This window comes from Manis pentadactyla, chromosome X (genome assembly GCF_030020395.1).
Source record: "Manis pentadactyla isolate mManPen7 chromosome X, mManPen7.hap1, whole genome shotgun sequence".
In the NCBI taxonomy this organism is placed as follows: Eukaryota; Metazoa; Chordata; class Mammalia; order Pholidota; family Manidae; genus Manis; species Manis pentadactyla.
The window spans coordinates 5862811-5884685 of record NC_080038.1 but is presented as its reverse complement, the minus strand read 5'-3'; the positions used below and the strand labels follow the sequence as shown (position 1 = coordinate 5884685).

Genomic DNA, 21875 nt, shown 5'->3' with positions numbered 1-21875 from the left:
CGACACCTTCTGCGGCTCTCACGCTATTTCCTTGAGGCTGGCTTCGTCCAATCTGGCAGTCCTCCTGCTGAAATGTTCACGGGGGGGAATGAAAAGAGGTAGTAGAAAAATCACAAGGTTAAAGATACATCTATCTTTTGTTGGTTTCCTTGGTTGGGTTTTCTGAAGACTGGAGTGTGCCTGAAAATACTCTGCACCCAAGGTACACGTCATATGAGGTGAACTTTCACAATTGACAAAATACTTGTAAGCTCTTCTCAACTGTGGGACTACCATGAACAATGCTAAACTCAGTAGTTGGAAAGAGTGTGGTAGGATTCAAAGACAGATGTCATGGAGCCGTGAGTATCTTGAAATACTTTGCAAATGTTTGTGGGTTGGTATGGATATCCATTTGTGAGCTTCTTTCTGCAGAAATGTTTTATTAGATTCTCAAAGAGGTGAGAGCAAAGAAAGGTGAAGGGACTGCCCCTCTGGACTATGGGAAGGTATAAGTTGCCCGAGATCAAAGGAACTAAGCCTTGACTTGCAAATGCACTGGAAGGAAAGGCGGGGAGGGGAGTTCAGAGCCCCTCAGGAAGTGCAGGGGCCTAGCCCTCCACGGAGAACTGGTGAAGGAAACTTGCCAGAGTCAGGAAACTTCCTGACAGCCTGGCACCAGGGGACTGGGGGAGAATTCTCTCAGAGTAGAGATTGATGAGAGGCGAGGGAGGAGAGGAGAGTCAGGCCCACTACCAAAGGGATGTTTTCAGCATCAGCCAGCTGCAAAACAAAATGCGCTTCCTTTTTCCAACGCCTGCTTCCAAGCACCGTAAATCCTCAGCCTCCTCCCCAGCCCACACCCTGCCGAGTGCAGCAGGCGGCAGCGGGGGGCAGCCCCACTGCGCTCTGAAGCCAGCCTGGTGGCCTTTTCTCGGCTCCGCGCTGGGCCCTCAGCTGCCCGTAGGCGCCACTGCCCTGGGGTTCTCTCAGGCACAGGTCTCTTGATCAGTTAACTGCTGCCACACATGCTGGGCATGACCCCGGTGGTCTTTCTCCTAGCGCCCCCATCAGAAGCTGGGTTGAGTCGGCCAGTCTCTGCCGACCTCCCTCTCTTTGGCTGGGCACTGATGAGGCAATGGGGCCACTGCCTGTGTGTCTCGTCACACTGGGCTGAGCAGACTCCCTGGGGAATGTTCTTGCAGGGCAGTGGCAGAGGCACAAGGGGGCAATGGGAACTCTCAAGGCTGCCTGATACCTGCTCTTGCAACTGGCATGTTACACTTCGGCCTCGTCCTATTGGCCAAAGCAAGTGGCATGTGCTAAGCTAAAGCTATGTGCTGAGGGACTACATCCCATCTCTTTAAAGGGAGTGACTGCAGAGACAGTTGGGCCTGGAGCCAGGGCAGGGTGAAGAACTAGAGGCCACACTGCAATCTACTGCCTCTGCGTTAGCCAAGTCTGCTTCTCATACGTGACTTGGGTCTCTTCTCACCATCTGTGAGTCTCAGAATCGATGAGGTCCAAAAGTTCATGATCATCCGAGTGAGAGGAGAGGTGAGGCTGCAGGGCGAGGGCTCGTGCTCTCTTTTCATCCCACAGCTCCTAGCCACACACGGAGCACATACACCGTGTGCAGGGTCTGGGGCAGAACCATCTTTGCTGTTCCTATTCGTACTGAACAGAATTTGCAATACAATCATTTGAAATGATTTTCCCATCTAGAGCAGCAGTAGGAATATATACTAATAAATGTAGGTTGGCTTCCTACCATAGGTGGGACACTGAGCACTCGAGTTTATTGGTGGTCTCCCAGAGAAGTGACAAAACACTCTACTTACAGGTCCAATAACCTAACATTATGCAACCTTGACATTACGCAAACATTGCCCCGTGCTTATGCCAGAGACTTGCACCGTGTCTGGTTGGCTTTGCAGGTCTGTGTAACTCAGCGGACAGCTGGATGATTGTGCCCAACATCAAGCAGAACCACTACACAGTCCACGGTCTGCAGAGCGGCACCAAGTACATCTTCGTCGTCAAGGCCATCAACCAGGCGGGCAGCCGCAGCAGTGAGCCTGGCAAGTTGAAGACAAACAGTAAGTGCTGTCTGCTCAGCAGAAGTGTCGTCTGTCATCTGCCAGCCTTCCAGTGCCTCCATTCCCCTGCCCTTTCCTTTCCTCTGTCCCAGGCATCGCTGGCAGCCTCAAAATGAAGAGCCAGTGCGGAGTATTGGGTTTTGTAGCGGAGATCTCTGCATTCCAAAACCGACTCCACCCCTTAAAGGCCTGACACACAGCTGGGGCTCGGTAAATGGCAGGTGGCATTGTTCCCTAGCAGAGGAGCACGCTAGTAACACTGTGTGCAGGAATGCTGTCTTTCACTCCAGCTGCATGTCTAGGTCTGTGGCTCTCCGTCAGAGGCAATTCTGCCCCTCTGAGGGACATAGAGTGGCATCAGGAGACATTTCTGGTTCTCACAGCTGGGGTGGAGGCCACTGGTTGGTGCCTAGTGGTTGGGAATAACGGGACGTGTCCCACAGTACCCAGGACCACCCCCCACGGCAAAGAAAGATCTGCCCTATTCGTGCATCTCGTAACACTGTGGTCTCCCTCTGTCTCTGCCCTCTTCTCTCCTTTCCTTATGTCTTTTGGTCTACAAACTGTCACAGAACACAGTATTTCTTTGCCTAAGACCTCCCAAGAGAAAGCAAGTTAGAGTGTGCCAGGATGGCACCATGCACAGGGCTGCCTGCTAGTTAACAGGAATAATTAACTACTTTTTAAGAGGAGCTCTCATTTAAACCAAGTCCTTGATTGTAAGTCAAGTAACTTTATTTTACTCCAAATGTATGTGGTGAAGATACATACTCTTAAACATTAAGCTGATATCTCCTCTCAGTGTTTCTCCAGGTAAAAAAGGAAATATTTTGAGGGGTTAAATGGGGGGGGAAAATGAATGAACACATATACTGAGGTTAATTCTGTAGAATACATCTTTGACACATCAGTATTTGTGCCTTATCACTTTTACTAAAGATGGTTTATTCATTCCATAGAGATAGATAATGTCATCTTCTATTTCTAGCATTACAGTTATTGATCAGATGTTATCAAGAATAGACAAGGGTTTGGCAGACTTTTCTGTAATGTGCTGGTCCCTCATCTAAAAGAAAGGATTTTAGAGGCGCTGGTGCATGTTTATATCAAAGCAGCTTGTGTAACTTCTTTGGCCTACCAGCATGTGACATCACATGCTGCCCCCTGCTCAGTGCGTCAGTTTCTCAGCCAGCATCAGGTATTGCCACAGTCAAGTTTACCAAACTTTTTCCTGAGATTGTCTGAGAGTGGGCCTACCAGCTGCACCAGGGGCTATGGAGTCTGGACACTATGATGTTTGCATTAGGTTGTAAATCATTTCTTGACTTTAAATGGCTTGTACCTGATGTGGTGCTGAATGACAGGCAGTCCTCCAAACCAGCGTTGGATTCTCAAAGAAGTAACAGCCATGACAAGATGTTCACGTGTGATTTCTGCCAAGATTTTATAATGGTTCAATTTTTAAAACACCAATGTGAATAATGAAATAGAAAGGGCTTTATTATGTACATAAATAAACGCAGGAGTAGAAGACCTAGGTATTAATAGTCACATTTTTTCGTGATCTTGTGAGCTGAAAAACACAATTTTATAGTCATTTGAAGCTCATGAGCTTAATATTTTAATTTTCAGCTATCTCAGAATAATGTAAGCCTTTACAATATTCTGTACGTTAAAATCTCAACTCTTGATTTGTTTGAGCACAAACACATTTTATGCTGGATTGAACATGAAATGGTTGGAAATGAAGCCTTCCTTTTCTCTTCTCTTCCGGGATGCTGTTCAGCTAGGATGTACCCGCGCCGCTTGCATCAGCTGGCGTCCGTGCAGAGAGCTCTTGGCGCATGTGCTGTTTGCTCCTCGCCCCTGCTGTCGTTACATAGGTAGCACAGCACCTCTGCCTCCCTGTCGTGGGACCAACAGAATGGGAGCTCGTGAAGGCAGGGACATGTTCGTCTTCGCTATTTGTGCTTTTTTAATCTGATTCTGAAAATATATTATTGGTCATGTTAAAATAAACAGTCCTTTTCCTCTTCCTCTTCCTTTTGTTTTGTAAACTTGTTTCTAGGCCAACCATTTAAACTGGACCCTAAATCTGCACATCGGAAGCTAAAGGTGTCCCACGATAACTTGACAGTAGAACGTGATGAGTCATCGTCCAAAAAGAGTCACACTCCTGAACGCTTCACCAGCCAAGGGAGCTATGGTGTAGCTGGAAATGTGTTCATTGATAGTGGCCGGCATTACTGGGAAGTGGTCATAAGTGGAAGCACATGGTAGGCAATTACATCTTTTGTTCTCCAATTATAAAAATGCATGTCTCATTATGTAATTCATCAGAGTATCAACCCATACCAGGGTCCATCTTGAAGAATAATATGTAGAAAAGCTTTATCAGTCAGATGTTGCTACTGTAATGCTGCATAAACAAATGCCCCAAAATTAAGTGGCTTCCAACAATAATCATTTACTATTTATTGATCACTAGCACCTATATCTGAGGGTTAGATGATCAAGGCTAATCTCAGCTGGGCCTTGCTTTAAACTATCAATCAGTTGGATCTAGGTATCCATCCTCTTTGGGCATGAGGGCTACCCAGGCCATGTCCTTCTCAAGGAGCTCAAGAGTATAAGCCCAACTGTGCAAGCACATTCCAACCTCTGCTTGCATCATATCTAGAAAGTTCTCATTGGCCAAGGCCAGTGGCCAAGGCCAAGCCCAAAGCCAGTGATGCAGGGAGGTATATTCCTCCCTTGGAGGTGAAAAGAGGGAATGACTATTTGCCAAACAATCATCTAATCTACCATTTAGCCAATAAGAAAAGTCCTAAGTCTGTCCATTTTTTGATCCATGGTGAGAATTGCAGCTAAGATGATAGATTCCTGGTCCCTGGGAGAGCTAATATGCTAAGACTGCTCCTTCATACCTTAAAACACAGGTCAGCAGATGATAGCCCTTGGGCCAAACCTAACCCGCTTCCTGATTTTGTAAATAAAGTTTTATGGGAACACGGCCATGTCCATTCTTTTCCACATGGTGGAAATCTGTGGCTGATTTGACCACACAGATTTAAGTATTTAAGATAGAATCCTTATGGTCTACCAAGCCAAAAATATTCGCTCTCTGGCCCTTTACAGAAAACATTTGCCGATTCCTGTTCCAAAACACTACTCTTCATCATTTAAAAAAAGTCATTTCTGTTGCTGTGTACATTTTGTGATTGTAGACTGGGCCAGTTAGTGCAAAGCTGAGGGCTGAAGGCTGGGGGTAAAGCAGTGACCACAGGTTGGCAATCATTTCAAAAGGTCTGTTAGAGCCAGCCCAGCCCAGTGACGTTAGCCCACTGACTCCTCTAGGCCTAAGGGTGACGGTCAGGGTGCACTCTACACTGGAGTTAGTTAACTTTGCCAAGTTAACCTCACAAAGCTGACCTTGCCTATACCACAGCCACCAACGGTACCCCTGACTGCTGGCTGTCTCACTAATACCTGTTTGCCCTTGCTCAGAAAGGGAGCCGTTCTATTTTTATTTAACTAGCCCTCATCTGGCACTATGTTCCAGGCACTGTTCTAAGCATTTTACAGATGTTAACTCATGTATTCATCCTAACAGCCCCACAAAGGTAGGTGCTAGGATCCCATTTTATAGATGAATGAATGAGGCATGTGCCCAAGGTCACAAGGTCACACAGCTCATAGGTGGCAGGGGTAGGAAGTCTGCAGCTGTGGTCCAAGCTCTTAACCATTGTCTGTGTAGGGTCAGAGAGCCTCTGCTTCCAGTTTTGTAGGCCAGAGGATTTTTGTCATAACGACTTCATTCTCCTGTTGTAGTGGCGAAGTGGCTGTAGTCCCTGCACCCATGGATGGGCGTGGCCGGGCACCAGTAAAGCTTAATTTGTAAAAGCAAGCAGGCGACCAGCTTTGGCCTAGTGGGTTATGGTTTGTTGATCTCTGCTTGTAACCACCATTCTGTATTTTTGAAATCTTATAATTACTTTTCGGGCCTTACAGTAATATACTTCATGAGTGATAGTTTAATCATTGCTTGAAAAAAAAACCCAAATTCAAAAGTGCATAACCTGAAGATGATGAGTATTATAACAGTGTTATTTTTGAGAGAAGGATGCTAATTAAAACCCTTCTTATTTATTTAAAAAACCCTTTCAGTTCAAATCTATGCAAGTAATGCATTGTGTCTAAGTGCCTTATAGTGTTGGTACAGGTCAACTGACATCTGAGAAGTAAACTCATCAGGTTGGGTGTCTCATGCCTCCCAACAGTGGTACCTGTATCAGCCAAGCAGGTAGGTTTTCTTCTACTGGATCCTCACGGTTCTCTTTGCCCAGAACCTTTCTCTGTTTGAACGTCCTGCTGGAGGATGGAGAACAAATCCTCAGCTCCGGTCCAGAGCAGCATTTACAGTTTTTCAGCTGCACTGGCACAAGAGAAAAGCCCAAAGGGAAAGACAATGAATTTTTGCAGGTGCAAAAGAGCAAACATTTCTAGTTAATTAACGTACTGTATTAACCTGGGATGGAATCCAGTGTCTAAACAATTATAACCCCATTAATAATTATTCATGATAAATGATACCTGATCATTATGATCTCATTCCCACTGATGAATGGTGTGGGAAATCCTACCAGACCACTTCAGTTTTATAAACACAGATCAGCATTACCTTGAAAACACCATCCAGATGTCAAAACCAACTCATGAGGGGGGGAAGAAATTCTGCAATTAATTGCTACACTTTGGGTCTTTACAAGCCTGATTTTGTCAACTTCAGAAAATTCTTATGTAGAAAGTAGTTTAACATTTCCTGGGAACTGTCAGCAAGGAAGGTGTGACCCCTCTATCAAGTGCCTGCACTGCCTTGATTTGCAGCAGCTAATGACACATATATTTTCTCATGAAATATAGCCTTGACTTGAAATTCACATGTATGTTATGATCCTCACAATGGGACATGTTAACACTGCTCTGAGAAACATCATTTTTATGTTTTGAATTCTCTGCATCTCACCAAATAACTTAATGGAACATTACCTTCTGCCTGCACCTTTCAAGCTCAATGGAAATAATGTACATAGTTTTACAGATTAATGATACTATAATGGTATTTCCCTTTGCTTATTGGACTATCCATGTAGTTATTTTTTTACTCTCTAGTGCTGATAATGTACACTTGGTTTTCTATGAAATGGTGTTAACTAAGTGTGGGTTCACATGAAGATTACAGGGCCAGAAGTCAAGGGGTGGGGTGGAGATTCTAGATTTCGCTCTAATTTTAACCTTTCTCTGTGTTTTCCCACTTGCTAAATGAAGTCAGTCATACTTGCCATAGCTACTTCATAAGGGGTTCAGTTAAAGTTCAAACGGGAAATAAACGTCAGTGTTCTTTAGTAAAAACTAAAAGTGGTGTGCCGCAGGAGCAAGGACGCGTGGAGACCCGGGGCTATTTTGGGATGCAGGTGCAGGTTCCCAATTCTCTGAAAAGTGGACCTGGTGTCTGCCAGAGCACAGAGAGCATCTTTGGGGAAATACTTAGAATTGCAAAAATGGAAACCTTCCCAAAGTGTCTCAGGTAGGTAGGGTCCAGCAGAGAAACAGAAGTCGGTCTAGGCACTCTGAGGAGGAGGGGACCCAGAGGCTTCCTGGAGCCTGAAAGGGCCGGGAGCTCAGGTCAGGGAGCCTCTGCTGCAGCCCACACAGCCGCCACAGCTGTGGGTGCCTGCAGCCCAGAGGCAAGTACTCCCAGGACTTCCTCCGGGAGCTGCTGTAAACCCCATCTCTGCTGTCTGGAAAAGACCAGTTCCCCTCTCCGCAGAACTTCTGGATCTTGTGCAAGGGTGTCATAATGGCAGAACCTGTCCCAGCCTCCTACTGGCAAGGGGATTCTGGAAAATGCCGCCCCCGGACACTCCCCATGGTGCAGAGCAGGATTTAGGAGAAGGAAGAGAGGAGGCCGAGTTACCAGCAGGCAGGCCGCCACACTGGGCTTAATGGACTAGCAATTCCACCTACTTTTTAAGTTCCGTGATCTCATGTTATATTCATTTGCTTTTTTAACACACCACTCTTAAAGTGATTGTATTTTACATCCAATGTGTGATCTTATCAAAGATCAGTGAAGTTTTCCTGTCTGCATTGGGTAAGGTCCATATGTCAATATCCAGGTAGACTGGTTTCTGCTATGAATATTAAAAGTTGAACTCTGAACTATTCACTCTTTATCAAGGATGATGGGTTTTGCTTACCTTAATAACTGTGAAATATTACAAATATTCAGAGGCATACCTCAGTGGGGTAAAAAGAGAGTAAGAAGCTTACTAGAACATGGTAGAAAGAATTCTTTTTTTGAGCAGTGAGACAACATTTAGAACAACCAGGATATCAGTCTCTCAAAGACAGTGAGAGTGTTTTTCAGTGTAGGAGATGTAATCAGAAGGGCTCTTGGCAGTGGTGAATTACGCCATTTCTGTTGAGAGGCATTCGAGAACATTGTTGAAGTTTGTGGCCTTTGAGTCACCCTAGGTTCAAATTCCGATTCTGGTACTTCCTAGTATGGTGTTACTGGGCAAAAATAATAAAATAACCATTACTGAATATCTCAGGCCAGGCCTTGTGCCCCAGGGTTTTACATGTATTCTTTCCTTAACTCTTCAAAATCGCCCTCTGAGATGGAGACTGCCACTGCGCCTGTGTTACAGATGAGCAAAGTGAGGCTGAGAGATGGGAAGGATCTTGCCCCCTACATGAAAATCACCCTCCCTGCTTGCTTTCTACAAAATGCACTCAGGTTGTGGAAAATGACAGACATGGTGTCAGTTGAAAATTTCAAAGGTCAAAAGGAGACGTCTAGGGCTGTGCTGTCCAGTATGGTAGCTATAGGCCACATGTAGCTACTTAAACAATCTTACTTAACTAAAATTAAATAAGTTCAACTCCTTAGTCTCACCAGCCACAATTCAGGGCCAATAGCCACATGTGGCTTTTGGCTACCATATCAAACAAAGCAGGACATTTTAATCCTTGGAGAAAGTTCTGTTGGACAGCGCTGCTCGAGAGAACTCATCGTGTGTGTCTTCATGAGCATTAAAGAAAAAAAAAAAGGCAGGAAGACACAAAGTTCAAATTCTTCCAGAAACAGGAAAGTGGGTAAATAGAGTGGCCCCTTTCTGTCCACTGTATGTCTGGGCGGGAAGATGAGGAGCACGCAGGGACAGCACAGGATCACGTGTGCCCGACCCCTGAGTACCACGGAGCAGAGTGGGCACGCACGCGCAGCGCAGCTCAGCGTTTCTCTTGTGGCTGTTTCGTTTCTACAGGTATGCCATTGGCCTCGCTTACAAATCTGCCCCGAAGCACGAGTGGATTGGGAAGAACTCTGCTTCTTGGGCGCTGTGCCGCTGCCACAATAACTGGGTGGTGAGACACAACAGCAAGGAAATCCCCATCGAGCCAGCACCCCACCTCCGGCGCGTGGGCATCCTGCTGGACTATGATAACGGCTCCATCGCTTTCTACGATGCTTTGAACTCCATCCACCTCTACACCTTTGACATCACATTCTCGCAGCCTGTGTGCCCCACCTTCACTGTGTGGAACAAATGTTTGACCATTATAACTGGCCTTCCGATCCCAGACCATCTGGACTGCACAGAGCAGCTGCCCTGAGCCCCCTGGCCGCGTGGAGCTGCTTTCTGGGGAATAAAAAGGGTTGTAGCCCCCAAAAGCACAGGCTTCCAGAGTGTGATTAAATCTCACCAAAAAAGTGTCCAGAAATTGGCTAAGATAGGACTCAGCAGGCGATTCCTCCCCTTTTACTGTGTTTTGTATTAAGTACAGGCTTTAATAATTTCTTCAAAAATTTTTTTTGTATTTACAGGAAAATTTATAGATTATTTATAAAAGAAACATACCCAGGATTACAACTCTTAGGAATTATTTAGTTTTGCACATTAAGAGGCCCATGACTTCACCAGCTCTTTTCAACCTTTATCTCATCACAGTCTGTGGGCTTGAGAAAACTTTTATAGTTTTATATTCACCCTCTTACACTATAATAAATACTTCATACTGATCCCGTCTTAAGTCCTGTCACCTCGACACTGCAGGCAGAATCTACAACTATTTTTGAACCTAGTAGGGAAGTGAACGGGCTTTCTTACTCTGATTTATTCTGAAGTGTTTTAACTGTGGTGTCCAAAACTTGCGTTGGATCTACTACAACAGAGAGCAAAAGAGAGAATGAAAGAATTGACTTTGGGTCATGGAATCTGCCATGGCTAACCCTTTAATTACCCTCTGATGGCTTGTGGGTGATGTTGGAAAGCAAGGTTCTAAGTCCTTTTGACCAGAATGCCCGGCTTTTCCCAGGATTAAGGATTCTGGGAGAACATTAAGAATGGCACTGCAATTGGAAATAGTTACTTTGAGTCCTACTGACTATAAGGAAATTCAGGCTGAGTTCTGTTTTTTGAGAGGTAGGATTCTGTTTTGTGATCTAAATCTATTTCATTCTTCCTTTTCATAGTTTCTTTCTTTCTTTCTACATTTAAAAGCTTTCCTGTTGCCCCCTCCCCCAAGTCACTTTTCTTTCGTAGCTGGGGCTGAGGGAATAGTTTCTGTCCCAAACGGCAGCACCGTTTGCACGATTTTGTTCTCCAGGACATGGACACATAGCCCCGACTGCCACCACCACGTCCAAATATAAGTCACCGAAAAACAATATTTATGCATTGGTAATGACAAGGGACATTGCATAAGGAATTATTCACTAGTGTATGTGCCTCAAAAGTTATTATAAAGAGCACATCTTGAAAAATGTAGAAGTTCCTCTGTATTCTAGTATAGTTTAACGTAGTTATAAGACAAAAAAAAAAAAAAAAAAAAACACGAAAAACACACAAAAAATGAAACATTAATCCCACATGAGAACCTGCTAATAATTAGAACCTGCTAATCAAATGTCCGATGGGCTTCTTGGCGTGCTGATCCGACACATTGGAGCCGTCCTCGAACTCGGGTTTTCCTAGGCAGCCCTTAGACCTACACCAGGGAAGTGGCATTGGTTCTGCCTGGACGAAGGGCATGACATCTGTAAACTATTTCATTTGCCAAAATGTTTATCTGGGCTACTGGCTGGCCATTGTGACTGAACGGATGGCTGGACTTTAGGCATTGTTTTTAGTGATTTTAGCCAAATCAGCCAGTTGTTTCTCTGAAATCTGTCCATAGAGCCGCCGTTCCAGATGTCATGGGCGGCTGCCCAGGCGCTTCTGTCCTCGTCTTCGGCAGATGCTCACCTTTTTCGTAACAGAGTCTATATATTTACTATATTATTTATACCTAGATCAATATTTTGATAGCTACTTAGGACAATTTCACATCTAAAAGATGGACACCTCAATGGGAAAAAATTAATCATTCTCTGGAAACGTACTGGGATTTTTTTTTTTTTTACAAGTAAAAACAATGTTTGTTTGCCTTCTTTGAATAAACTGAAAGGGTTGTGTCAGTAATTTTTACATACCGTTTTTGGTAGCTGGATAATGGATATTTTAATGCACTTTGTACACTAACAGGTTTTAAATAAAGGGTCTAAAACTCAGCTTCTGAGTTTTTAAAATCATGGTCTCCAGGTACCCATAAATGTTGCAGTTTGCCTTATGATGTAAATGTAAAGCATTTAAGAAGACACTATTTCCATGAATATAATGTTTTTCAATATAAAGGAATTACTACTCAGATTTTCACTGCAAGCCATTTGGTTATGTTTTAGATATTTTTATAAGGATGAAAGGGACTATGTTACCATTTTGTTGTGGAAGTCTGTTTGCTAAGTTAAAAACATTGTGCATAGTTGCAGTTGCTATTTCCATGTTGTCGTATTTACAGGCAAGTATGTATATGGTGAAAGGCCACAGTGTTTGCTTTCATGACTGTAATGATTTAGAAAAGATTTCCATGTGGATTTTTTTGAAAGTCTAAAAAATATATGCTATAAACATTTGCTGCAGTATAAGAAGTTGTTAAATGGATTGGGCTTGCGGTATTTTGTTTCTGAGGTCTTTGATTCACAGGAAACATTTCCATACAGGGGAGAAAGAGGGCAGTGGCGATTCGTACCACAAACACCGACACAGCGCCAACCAAGGCCACCAGGTCCAGTGTCGTGGGTCTAGATATCGAACGGTGCTGTCGCTGTCTTGAAATTCTTAGTAATTCTTGAACAAGGGGCCTGCCTTTTTTCATTTGGTACCGGGCCTCAGAAATTATGCAGCCAGTCCTCAGACTCAGAAACATGGTACCTCTCTTCTTGGTGGAGATAAATGAAGAAACCTGGGTCCAGTGTCAGAAGTGGCTGGCCAGACCATTCAAGTAGGACTCTAAATGGATTAAGATGGGAGTGGGCCTGGGTGAAGATGTTCTTTCCAGCTTTGAAAGAAAATGACCTCAAAAACTGACCATGAATATTGATGGTGATTTCTGCTGGAGAAGAGGAAGAGGCTGAAGACAAACAGGCGCCTTACTATGGTACTGACAGCACTGATGCTGAGCTCCCCGAGGACGCGAGCCACTCTCCTCCAGTGAGTGCGTAATTCGTCTTGGCCCCAGGCACGTTGCAGTGCCTGCAGAGACTCACGCCCGTGTGCTTTGGCTGTTGGGACGTTGGTCTGATCTACCCTTACAGAATGTTAAAAAGGATACAAAGACGATGATGGCGGTGAGAGGATGTTTTCAAAATGGTGCTTCTCGACAAGGGGGCGGTCTGGCCGTGTCTGGAGTTATTTTTGGCTGTCCCCGCTTGGGAGAAAGTGCTGCTGGCATCCAGCGGGCAGAGCCCGGGGAGCCTGCACCCCGTCCTGCAGTGCACAGCCCCTCACGGCGGAGAATGATCCGGCCCAAAGTATCAGTAGTGCCTCAGCTGAGAAACTCTTGTTCTTTGGGTTTATTTTTTTTAAAGCAAGACTCTCACCAATCTTTCTCACTTATAATTGATTCAATGCCTGATATATCAAAAAGAAAAGGCGACACCGAAACCTTCACTGTAGCAGCTCCTTCACTTAAAGAATATTTACAAAGTCATTACAGAAACCTGAAAAGCAAGCCAGGCCTGTGTAAATGTGAATCCACTGGTAAGTGTCATGAGATCCAGTTGTGATTTGGTTAGTTCAGAAGTGAAAAACCACTTCTCTCCATGTCACTCCTTTCACCTGAACAAATTCAGTCCCCGGTACTTGAGTCACACTGCCAAGCCCTCAACCCAGACTATTCTCACCATTGCTGTTGCTTTCTGGTTCCAAATAAAGTCATTTTTGTGGTTCCAAAGCCCTCTGTTTCTGCCTCTCTCTGTTGCCTTTTCATCATTGTGTGGTTTTGCCTTCATGATTTCTACAAATATTTATTCAACTTCTGCAGGCGTTTTGTACTTCTATACAGTCTGCTCTCTTTTATGCCTGAAGCTTTCTCACATGCACTATCTCGCTTCTCTCCATTCAAAATAGAGTTGCGAGACTCAGAATATTCTCTGAGTAATTTAAAAACACAACAAAAGAAAACTTGTATAGGAATGGAGCTCTGATACAGGAATGGCTTGATTTCCAGCCTTATAGACAGGCTGGAAGAGGAGCAGACGGTGATTTGAGCAGGGAGTGCGGGTTTTCACAGCGTGGTCTCAACAGTCCCAGCAGGCAGTCTCAGTGTATGCCCAGCGCCATCCCATGACTCACAGGACTTGACATCTGCTTGGGAGAGGTGCAAGCCCTTGGGACCTAAGTCAGCACTGTGCCAAGTGTGGCTGTGGGTCTGCGGCTTCAGCAGCACCAGTGAGCTTGTTAGAAACGCCAGCTCTCCAGCCCTACCCCAGACCTGCTTGTCAGAGTCTCTGGGGGTGAGACGCAGCCATCGGAGCTCTAACGAGCCCTCCAGGGCTTGTGATACTAGCAAAAGTTTGTGAAGCCCCCCAGTGTGGAGAGCTTTATCCAGTCTTGCGTCCCATATAAAAAATATGCTTAGAGCCTGAAATGCATTTTCAAGGCAGTGTGCTTGAGTGGTAGTGTGATGTAATGCAGTGACACAACGTAGCTGAGCATTAGAATCACCTTTTTACAAATGCTGATTCCCAGATCCCATCCTGAGGTCGGGGATGAGAAGGTCTGGAGTGTGGCCCAGCACTCCGTACTTGTTTTGGAAGCGGTTCTAAAGTGCAGCCAGGTTGGGAGCCAGTGCTACAGGCACAGGCCTTTGCACCTTTTCTGTAAAGGTCAGGTAGTGAATATTTTAGATTTGCAGGCCACGCTGTGTCTGTAGCAACTAGTTGGCTTTGTGGCTGTGGAGGGAGACCAGTCATAGAAGACAGATAAATGAGGGGTGAGGCTGTGTCCCAATAAAACTTTATTTACAAACCCAGGCATGGGGCTGCATTTGGCCCAGGCCGGAATTCGCCCGCTCCCACCATAGCAGACTCAGTACTGGCCTGGGGGCCCGAAGCCCTCCAGGCATCCTCTAACTATGCCCTCCCTCACTGAGGACTCAGCCTCGCTGCCTTGTGGCTCCGCCTCAGCAGGCTGTCAAGTCCTTTCCAATCCCGAAATCACACAACTCATGGAGCATTAGTTACGGGGTGCTTAAGACAGGGCCACTCAAGGGTTACTGGAAGACTCTTTCATTCGAGAGTAGGGTGTGCCAGTTCTAATGATTAGCTTCACCTCCTTCATAATTTTGACTTCAATCAGCCCTTCTCACAAGTGACAGGTGTGTAAAATACATTCCCTTTAATAAGACTTTTGGAGTACATTTAATTTGAGCTTTTGAAACTGAACAGACACTGCTGTCATTAATCACCTTTCAAAGTCAACTTGAAGAGCATGTCTTACACTCCAGAGAGTGGCCCACATTCCCCTCTTTAATTAGTATCTTTAGAAATATGGAGTGAAATATGCTGAAGAGGATAGGTGTTTGTGACTATAATAGGAGCATAAAGAGAAAAACGTGGAACTTGCAAAATCCTCTTCCCTTGAGCATCGTTCTCACTTTGGGACACACATTCCAGCATGCAAAATAAAGATGAAGTCCAGGGCTTACGGAAAAACCTTTCTGGTAGCTGTCCTGTCCTAAAGTGGGCGATCTGTGGGAAAGGAATTCAGGTCTCCCTTTGAAACTTTTTCAGCCGTGGGCCCGTAAGAGAATTATGAACGCATGACTACATATGAAGTACAGCAATTAACAAGCAAGTACGTCCTGGCCAAAGACCACTTGCCAATGAGGGCGAGATTTGGGAAAACTGACTTAGTGAACACTGGCTCTTTTATATGGCCTGGTTATTCTCAAAGCTTAATTTTTGATTGTGCTCATTAGAAGCTGTTCATTTCTGATAAGAAAGCTTACCTCCCCCTTTCCCAACCTTACTCTGCCCTCAGCTCCCGCCCTCTCTCGCCTCCCCTTTTCTGTGAAGCTTCTCAAAGGGCTCCAGGCACGCTGCTTCTGTTTCCTCACCTTTCAGCCCACCTCCCACACTCCGTTGGGCGTCCAGCTCCCTTACTCTGGGACGGCGCTCACTGGGTCAAAAATAGCATCGGTGTCATGCCTGCGCCTGCGGGTGTTTGGCCTCACCTTGACATACAGCAGCTTTGGGCGCATCCATCAGTTCTTTTTCAGGCCCCCTCTAGGCAACACCGTGCACACCATCTCCTCCATCACCATCTTGTGCCAATGCCTCCCGAATTAACATCTCCAGGCCTAATTTCTCTGCTGAGCTCAGCAGATGACTGGCTTACTTGATCATCTCTTTTGGATGCTTACAGGCACCTAAAATTCAGCATGTGCAAACTGCACTTGTGGTCTCTCCCCAGAACCTTGCCCTATCCAAGCAGTTTCAGGAACCCAAAACCGAAGGTTCGTGCTTGATGTCACCCTCACCCTCCATCACAAGGCCTACTGATTTGCTCTTACATGTCTCTTTACCCCATCTCCTCCTCTCGAAGTGTGCACATGACCTCAGTCCGGCCCTTCATGGCTCGCTCTCTCCAGTTAATATGACCTGCCGACCGGTTTACCTGTGATCCACACTGAATCTTCTCTTTCAGTTCATCTCCCAGCAGCCAGGGTCTGCTCTAAATAGGATCACATCACACATGCCCCCTCCCCACTCCTCCTGCCAGTCTCATCCCCACCCCGAACCCCACAACACTGGCTGTATAAGTTGCAAAGTTTCCCCTCTGGTTTCCATGGGACTCTCCCCCAGGGCCTTGGCTCTGCATATGTCCCCAGTATCATCTTGGACATTCTCCCCTCATTCCCTGGACTCAAGCTGCACTGGCTGTAGTAGCCACGCCCTGGTCTGCCACAGACCTCTCCGTGGACCACTCTTCCCTCACCTTCTTCCTTACCACTAATACTGCAGATTACTTCTCAGCCATCATTTCCCAGTCTTTTGCTGATCTCCCTGAATGAGCCAAATTCCCCCAATATCGGTTCATGTAGCAATCTGTGCCCCCTTTATGATGTCTGCCACAGGTGGAATTTAGCATTCATCTGTGTAAATGTTGTTTACTATCCCTATCTCTGTTCCTTTGCCCCCAACTAAACTGTAGTATTCCTGAAGCCTGAGACCAGGACTGGTTTAGCTCAATGTTTGCCACATAGTATATGCTCAGCAAATACTTAAGAGTAAAATTGTAATTTTTCATGTGTGTTCTACTTGTAACTTTCCCTTAAACCTACAACATCCCCTAGACTTTTTAAAAGACTTGTGTTAAAAAGAAGTGCTTCATATTTGCATGTACCACACAGAATAAAAAAATACCACATATACTACAACGAATAAAACATGGTATCAAAATAAAAGCTATGAAATCTACTTTCTAGCAAATTCCATTCTCTCTTTAGAGTTGCAGGTCATAAAGCAAAAACAAAACCTTGCATTTGGGCAAGTACATCTGCCTCTCAGGGTCTCTCATCATCTCCGGCCCAGCCCCTGGCCCTGCATTTGAAGCCTGGGCTTGCCCTTACCTAATTCTCACTTGCTGGCCCAGCTCATCCCACACTCTGACACAATCCATGCAAATGGAATGGGCGTTAGGGTATTAATGTCAGCCTCTGTCTTTGGAGAAAGTTCCCTGTGACCTTGGTAGCCCATTTCCTTGACAGTTCCACTCAGTTTCCCAGGAACAAGACCCCCTGTTCTTCTCCAATCCAGGATCACTGAACCCCAGTCTCCTTTCTCATTTGTTCTCAGTAGCTGAGTTCTCTGCCTTTGAACCCCTTCTGACTTCATGTCCAGCATTTCCCAGGCAGTGGGCGCCCTCCACTTGGAATTCTATAGCCCAATGCCTACATTGCCCACTGGCTCAACTTGGTCTGAGGTCACCAGCTGGGTACTCCTGCCCCGCTGCTTTGCAAGGGCTAATGTCTCTTTCCTTCTTTCCTTCCAAGTCTGCTCCTGTGACCCTGGGCCTCTTGCCTTGCAGCCCCTTTAAATGAACTGGTGACACCACATTTCCCAAAGATAAAGTAACTGGATAAAGACTCCAGGCTCATCTCTCCTGTACTATATTCAATCTACATGAAACTCACTTGAAATAATAAATACATAGATGGGTTAAAAGTAACAGGAAGGTAAGTGACACAGAATGCAAACACTAACCAACAGAAAGTGGAAGCACAGCAGACAAAGTAGACAAACAAGGAACATTTCCTCGGGGCAGTTCACATCACAAACCAAGCATGACTCCTTCCTACACCCATCTTCTTTCACCCCCAAAAGAATGAGAGCAAGAGAAAAGCAGTCCATTGAGGAAAACAGACTCCAGAGTTGGGAAATTCAGAGCAGGCCTGTGCAGATGGAGCTGGCTGGGCTGCCTTTTGGGGGGGCCTCCTGCTTTCTGGAGTCTGTTGTCAGCACCCAATAAATAAGTTACTGTAGATGACGACAGAGGTGAATATTCTTTGTTTAAATCCCCATGTCAACCCTTAGGGTGAGTCCATCTTGGTAAGGCTTGGTTCAGAAGCAGCAAGAGACACAGACAAGACTAGATGTCTAGCTGTCAGCCTGGAACAGCGAGCCCAATCAAGGCTGCTGACCTCTGGGCCCTGGGGGATCGGCACACACGGGGCAAGGAGGGGAGGGTGTCCGAATCTGTTACCGGTTGCCTCTCGCTCCCTCCCTGCATTCCAGGCCTGGCACTCAGGACATCCTGAAATGGAGAAGGTTGCTGTTGGGGGTATGTTTGAAACCTTCAAATGATTGACTGGAAGCAGAAGTGCCAGGGCGTGAACCCGCAACCCCAGAGTTCACGGGGCCAACCAGCCTGCTGAGCCCAAGCCCTTGATCCTGCCGGACAGGCAGTTCTCATTAAGTGGTGCCGCTGGATTTGGTGCTAGAAACGTAAGGCCTCCCACTCCCTCCTGGGCTGGATTTCTAGGACCTGCAAAACATGTATTTTTTAATTTTCCAAGTCCATCTATCTTTTCTTGGTGGAATTGTTCAAGCAATGCTAACATTTGTTGCGCAAGGGAGACGAGCACAGTTGTCCTCACAGACAGCCGCATCGGGAACACTCACTCTGGGTGTGCAGGACAGCCCAGAGGACGCCACAGGCGCCCACGCCCTGCGGGGAGCCAGGCTGAAGAGCACGCCGGGACCGCCGGCCTCCCGCCTGATGCTGTCAGAGAGCCGCTTGCAGCTCAGCTCCTTCCAACTGAGGCTTCTGCCCTGACAACTGGGACGTCCTTGGGGACAGCTCTGACTGGAGGAAAACCAACATGGTCCCTGACAGCATCTGAGACACAAATGTGAACAATTTCCCCGAAGACCATCAGACACAGCCATCAAAAACATCCCCAAAGTGGAGGGGCCGGGCCTCGAGTCGCAGAGAAATGCACTGCAGTCTCATTGACATCATGACACCTTCACAGCTCTGGAAGGAAGTGAGACGACTGAGGGTTAAAAGCCCGGGTGAACTGGGTAACAGTGAGGAAGTTGTTCATTCTTGCTAATTACAGTCTGGGTGTCAAGCTTTCATTTTCAGTGTAGGCAAGATATTACCAACTTTGTTTGCTTATGTATTTGGGGGCCAATGAGATTGTCAGGTATGATCTTCTCCCCTCCTGGATGAGCACGACAGGAAAGTCAGGGTCTGTTGAATATGTTTCCCATAAAGACCTTTCTTCCTCCCCCCCACTTGTTCCGCAGACGAAGTCATCTGCTGCCCTGTTCTCCTTGTGGCTGTCTTCTCCACTGTCCCATCCCTAAGGCAGGGTCTCCCTGCCTCAGCACAGGGGGCGCTGGGGGTCGGGCAACTCCTTGAGGGGCCATCCTGGGCACTGTAGGGGGCTGGGCAGCAGCCCTGGCCTCCGCCCACTAGATCCCAGCAGCACCCCCTCCCAATTGTGACAAGCAAATTGTCTCCAGACACTGCCAAATGTCCCCCAGGGGTCTGGTCACTCCTGCTTGAGAGCCACTGGCCTAGATGAACACCTCAGTCATAACAGCAGTATGATACAGCATTCCTTCTGTCCACAGAGTCCTCTCCTGTCGCCTTCCTACCCCTTCCTCTCTGCTTCTAGGCCTCTGGGTCACTTGCAGCCTGTCTGTTGACAAGGCGGCCATTGTTTAGCTCACTGGCTGAAGGTCCTGGGCATGCTCAGGGTTCCATCAGTAATGTCAGCAGAGAGGGAGGCAGGGGTGTGGGAAGACTAAACACCTCCAGTTTCTCCCTGGATCTGGAAGCCTCCAAAAAGCAAAGATACCCCAGAGATCTGATTCTAGGTATACATGGAATTCAGATAGAAGAAAAGTTGGTATGCTTCTGGTAGTATAAAAATTATTATTACCAAAAAAAGAGATTGAGTTTACGATGTGTGTTTTAAAAAACACTTGAAAGGAATTTAGTTAAGCTCTCAAAATATTTCTTTGCACTGCAAAAAAAAAAAGGCTATTTCTGGACTTCCTTTCAGCACATGAAATACTGGCACCCTCACCTTCCAAATTAGACCAGAAGGTAAGAAACTGCCTCCAGTCACAGCCACACTACTGCCCTGCTGTCAGGAAATTTAGCTTCTCTTCCCAAGGCTAGCTTGAGAGAATATTTATTTTCTTGCTAACAGCTGGAAACATAGTCTACAGGGAATATGGATGGGGAGTGCTTTGTGAAAGCACATGGTGGCCCCAAATACAGCTATCATATCTTCTCTTTCCTTTCTCTCTTCCTCCCTTACACAGTTGAGAAGACTCCACCAATTCCTGTCTTCCCCTGAGAGATCCCCCCGTTAGAACATAAACTCCCTGAAGGTAATCACTGCGCTCATTAGTGCCCTTTCATAGCCCTGGTTTGTTGTATCTCTTCAGTGGATGTTTGTTACAGAAAGGAAGAAAGGAAAGGAGAGAAAGGGAGGAAGGAAAATAGAAGGAAAGGAAAACAGAGAAAGTGGAAGGGCAGGAGGGAGGGTATCAGTGTTACAGTGATCTAGTACTCAATTCAGATTTGTTCCGAGAGCTGAAGAATAACACAACTGATGGTGAGCCCAGCCCACACTCATTTGTTGTCATATAAGCCAGAGATTAATTAATAGTGCTTCTGACATCCCGCATCTCATGCAGAACGAAAAGGAGCAAAGCAATGGGTTAGGTGATCCAAGAGATGGGGCTGAAGGAAAACTGACAGCAAGAGAAAATAAGCAACTGTAACGAGTCAGTAGGTGTTCAGCTTTCTGTGTTCACACATTCCCACTACCTGAGTACTAGAAAAGAGAACAAATGCTCTGGAGCCATCAAAGAGAAACAGAAGTAGGCTGAAATGCCCCCAGTCCGTCCCACAACCTTTAAGCAAAGCCAAAAACAGAAATTTATTTTCCTTTTCTACAGACTTTTGAAGGCAACTCCACTTCTTGAAAGGTCCTCTTCATAGCACATCAATGTTTCAACTCTCAAATTTAGTCTTTCTCCAGTCTGGTAATGTATATTATTGAAGAAAAATCCGAAAAATATCAAAGAACACAAAGAAAAAAGCGAAGCAAAATAAATGCTCATAGTGTTCCAGGAATCATTTAATCAATGTAGTTTTTCACTTCTGAAAAACCTCATTCCTGCTGCATATTACTATATGAATCATTCTGCCTTTACATCTTGATTCAAGACCTAATTCTGTATTTGCCATTAATGAGAAGTGTTGTATATTTTTGAAGTGTGTTTAAAAATCTTATTTTAGGACATGGGCCAAAAGGCAAGGTTCTCCGACTCATTAACCTGCTCCATAAACTTTAAACCACTGTTTCCTACGGGAGAAAAACATACCTGAGAATAGAGTTACTATTTTAATTCTTTCCTTCTATTTCAAGACTGGTTTAGCCCCATTTCATCTGAATGAAAATTACTTGAGAACGTTTCCTCCCTTGTGCAATAAGGGACTTAACAATTTAATTCTGGTTAAGAAATCTGGTTGCTTCCATCGGTCAAAGAACCAGAAGCTAAACAAAGATGAAGAAGCAGAGCAAGTCTGTGCCGATGGCGTACGGAGCCCCCGGAGGGTGCTGCCAATCAGAGTGACGCACGGTGGATTGCCCCTCCTGACCTCGTTAACGTGGAGCTGGCTTTCTTTGGGCTTCTGCCGTAGTAAGTAGGAGGGAGGGTGGCCCCTGCGTAGCGTTTGTCCACACCCTCTCCCGACCACTTCCTTTCCAGTGACAAAAGGGAATCGGTGGGTTCAGTTTGTAAGAATTTCATGTGCCTTTCTACTTCAGGATTATGTTCTTTGGCTGGGACTTTGGGAATTCTGCTTCTGCAGGCCGCCG

At 45.9% G+C, this 21875-nt stretch overlaps 1 protein-coding gene across 6 annotated transcripts in view; it reads left to right on the top strand.

Moving 5' to 3' along the window:
- The window catches only part of MID1 (midline 1), a 338498-nt gene extending 325457 nt beyond the window's left edge, over positions 1-13041 (top strand). For 5 of the 6 annotated variants that reach the window (XM_036913002.2, XM_036913003.2, XM_036912999.2 and 2 more), the window contains exons 8-10: positions 1917-2078; positions 4147-4354; positions 9410-13041. In XM_036913002.2, the coding sequence (XP_036768897.1) occupies positions 1917-2078; positions 4147-4354; positions 9410-9758 (719 nt within the window). In that variant the 3' untranslated portion in view covers positions 9759-13041. Of the gene's footprint in view, positions 1-1916; positions 2079-4146; positions 4359-9409 lie in introns of those variants that run through there. The other variant, XM_057495882.1, reaches the window with a different exon arrangement.
- The last annotated feature ends 8834 nt before the right edge of the window (positions 13042-21875 follow it).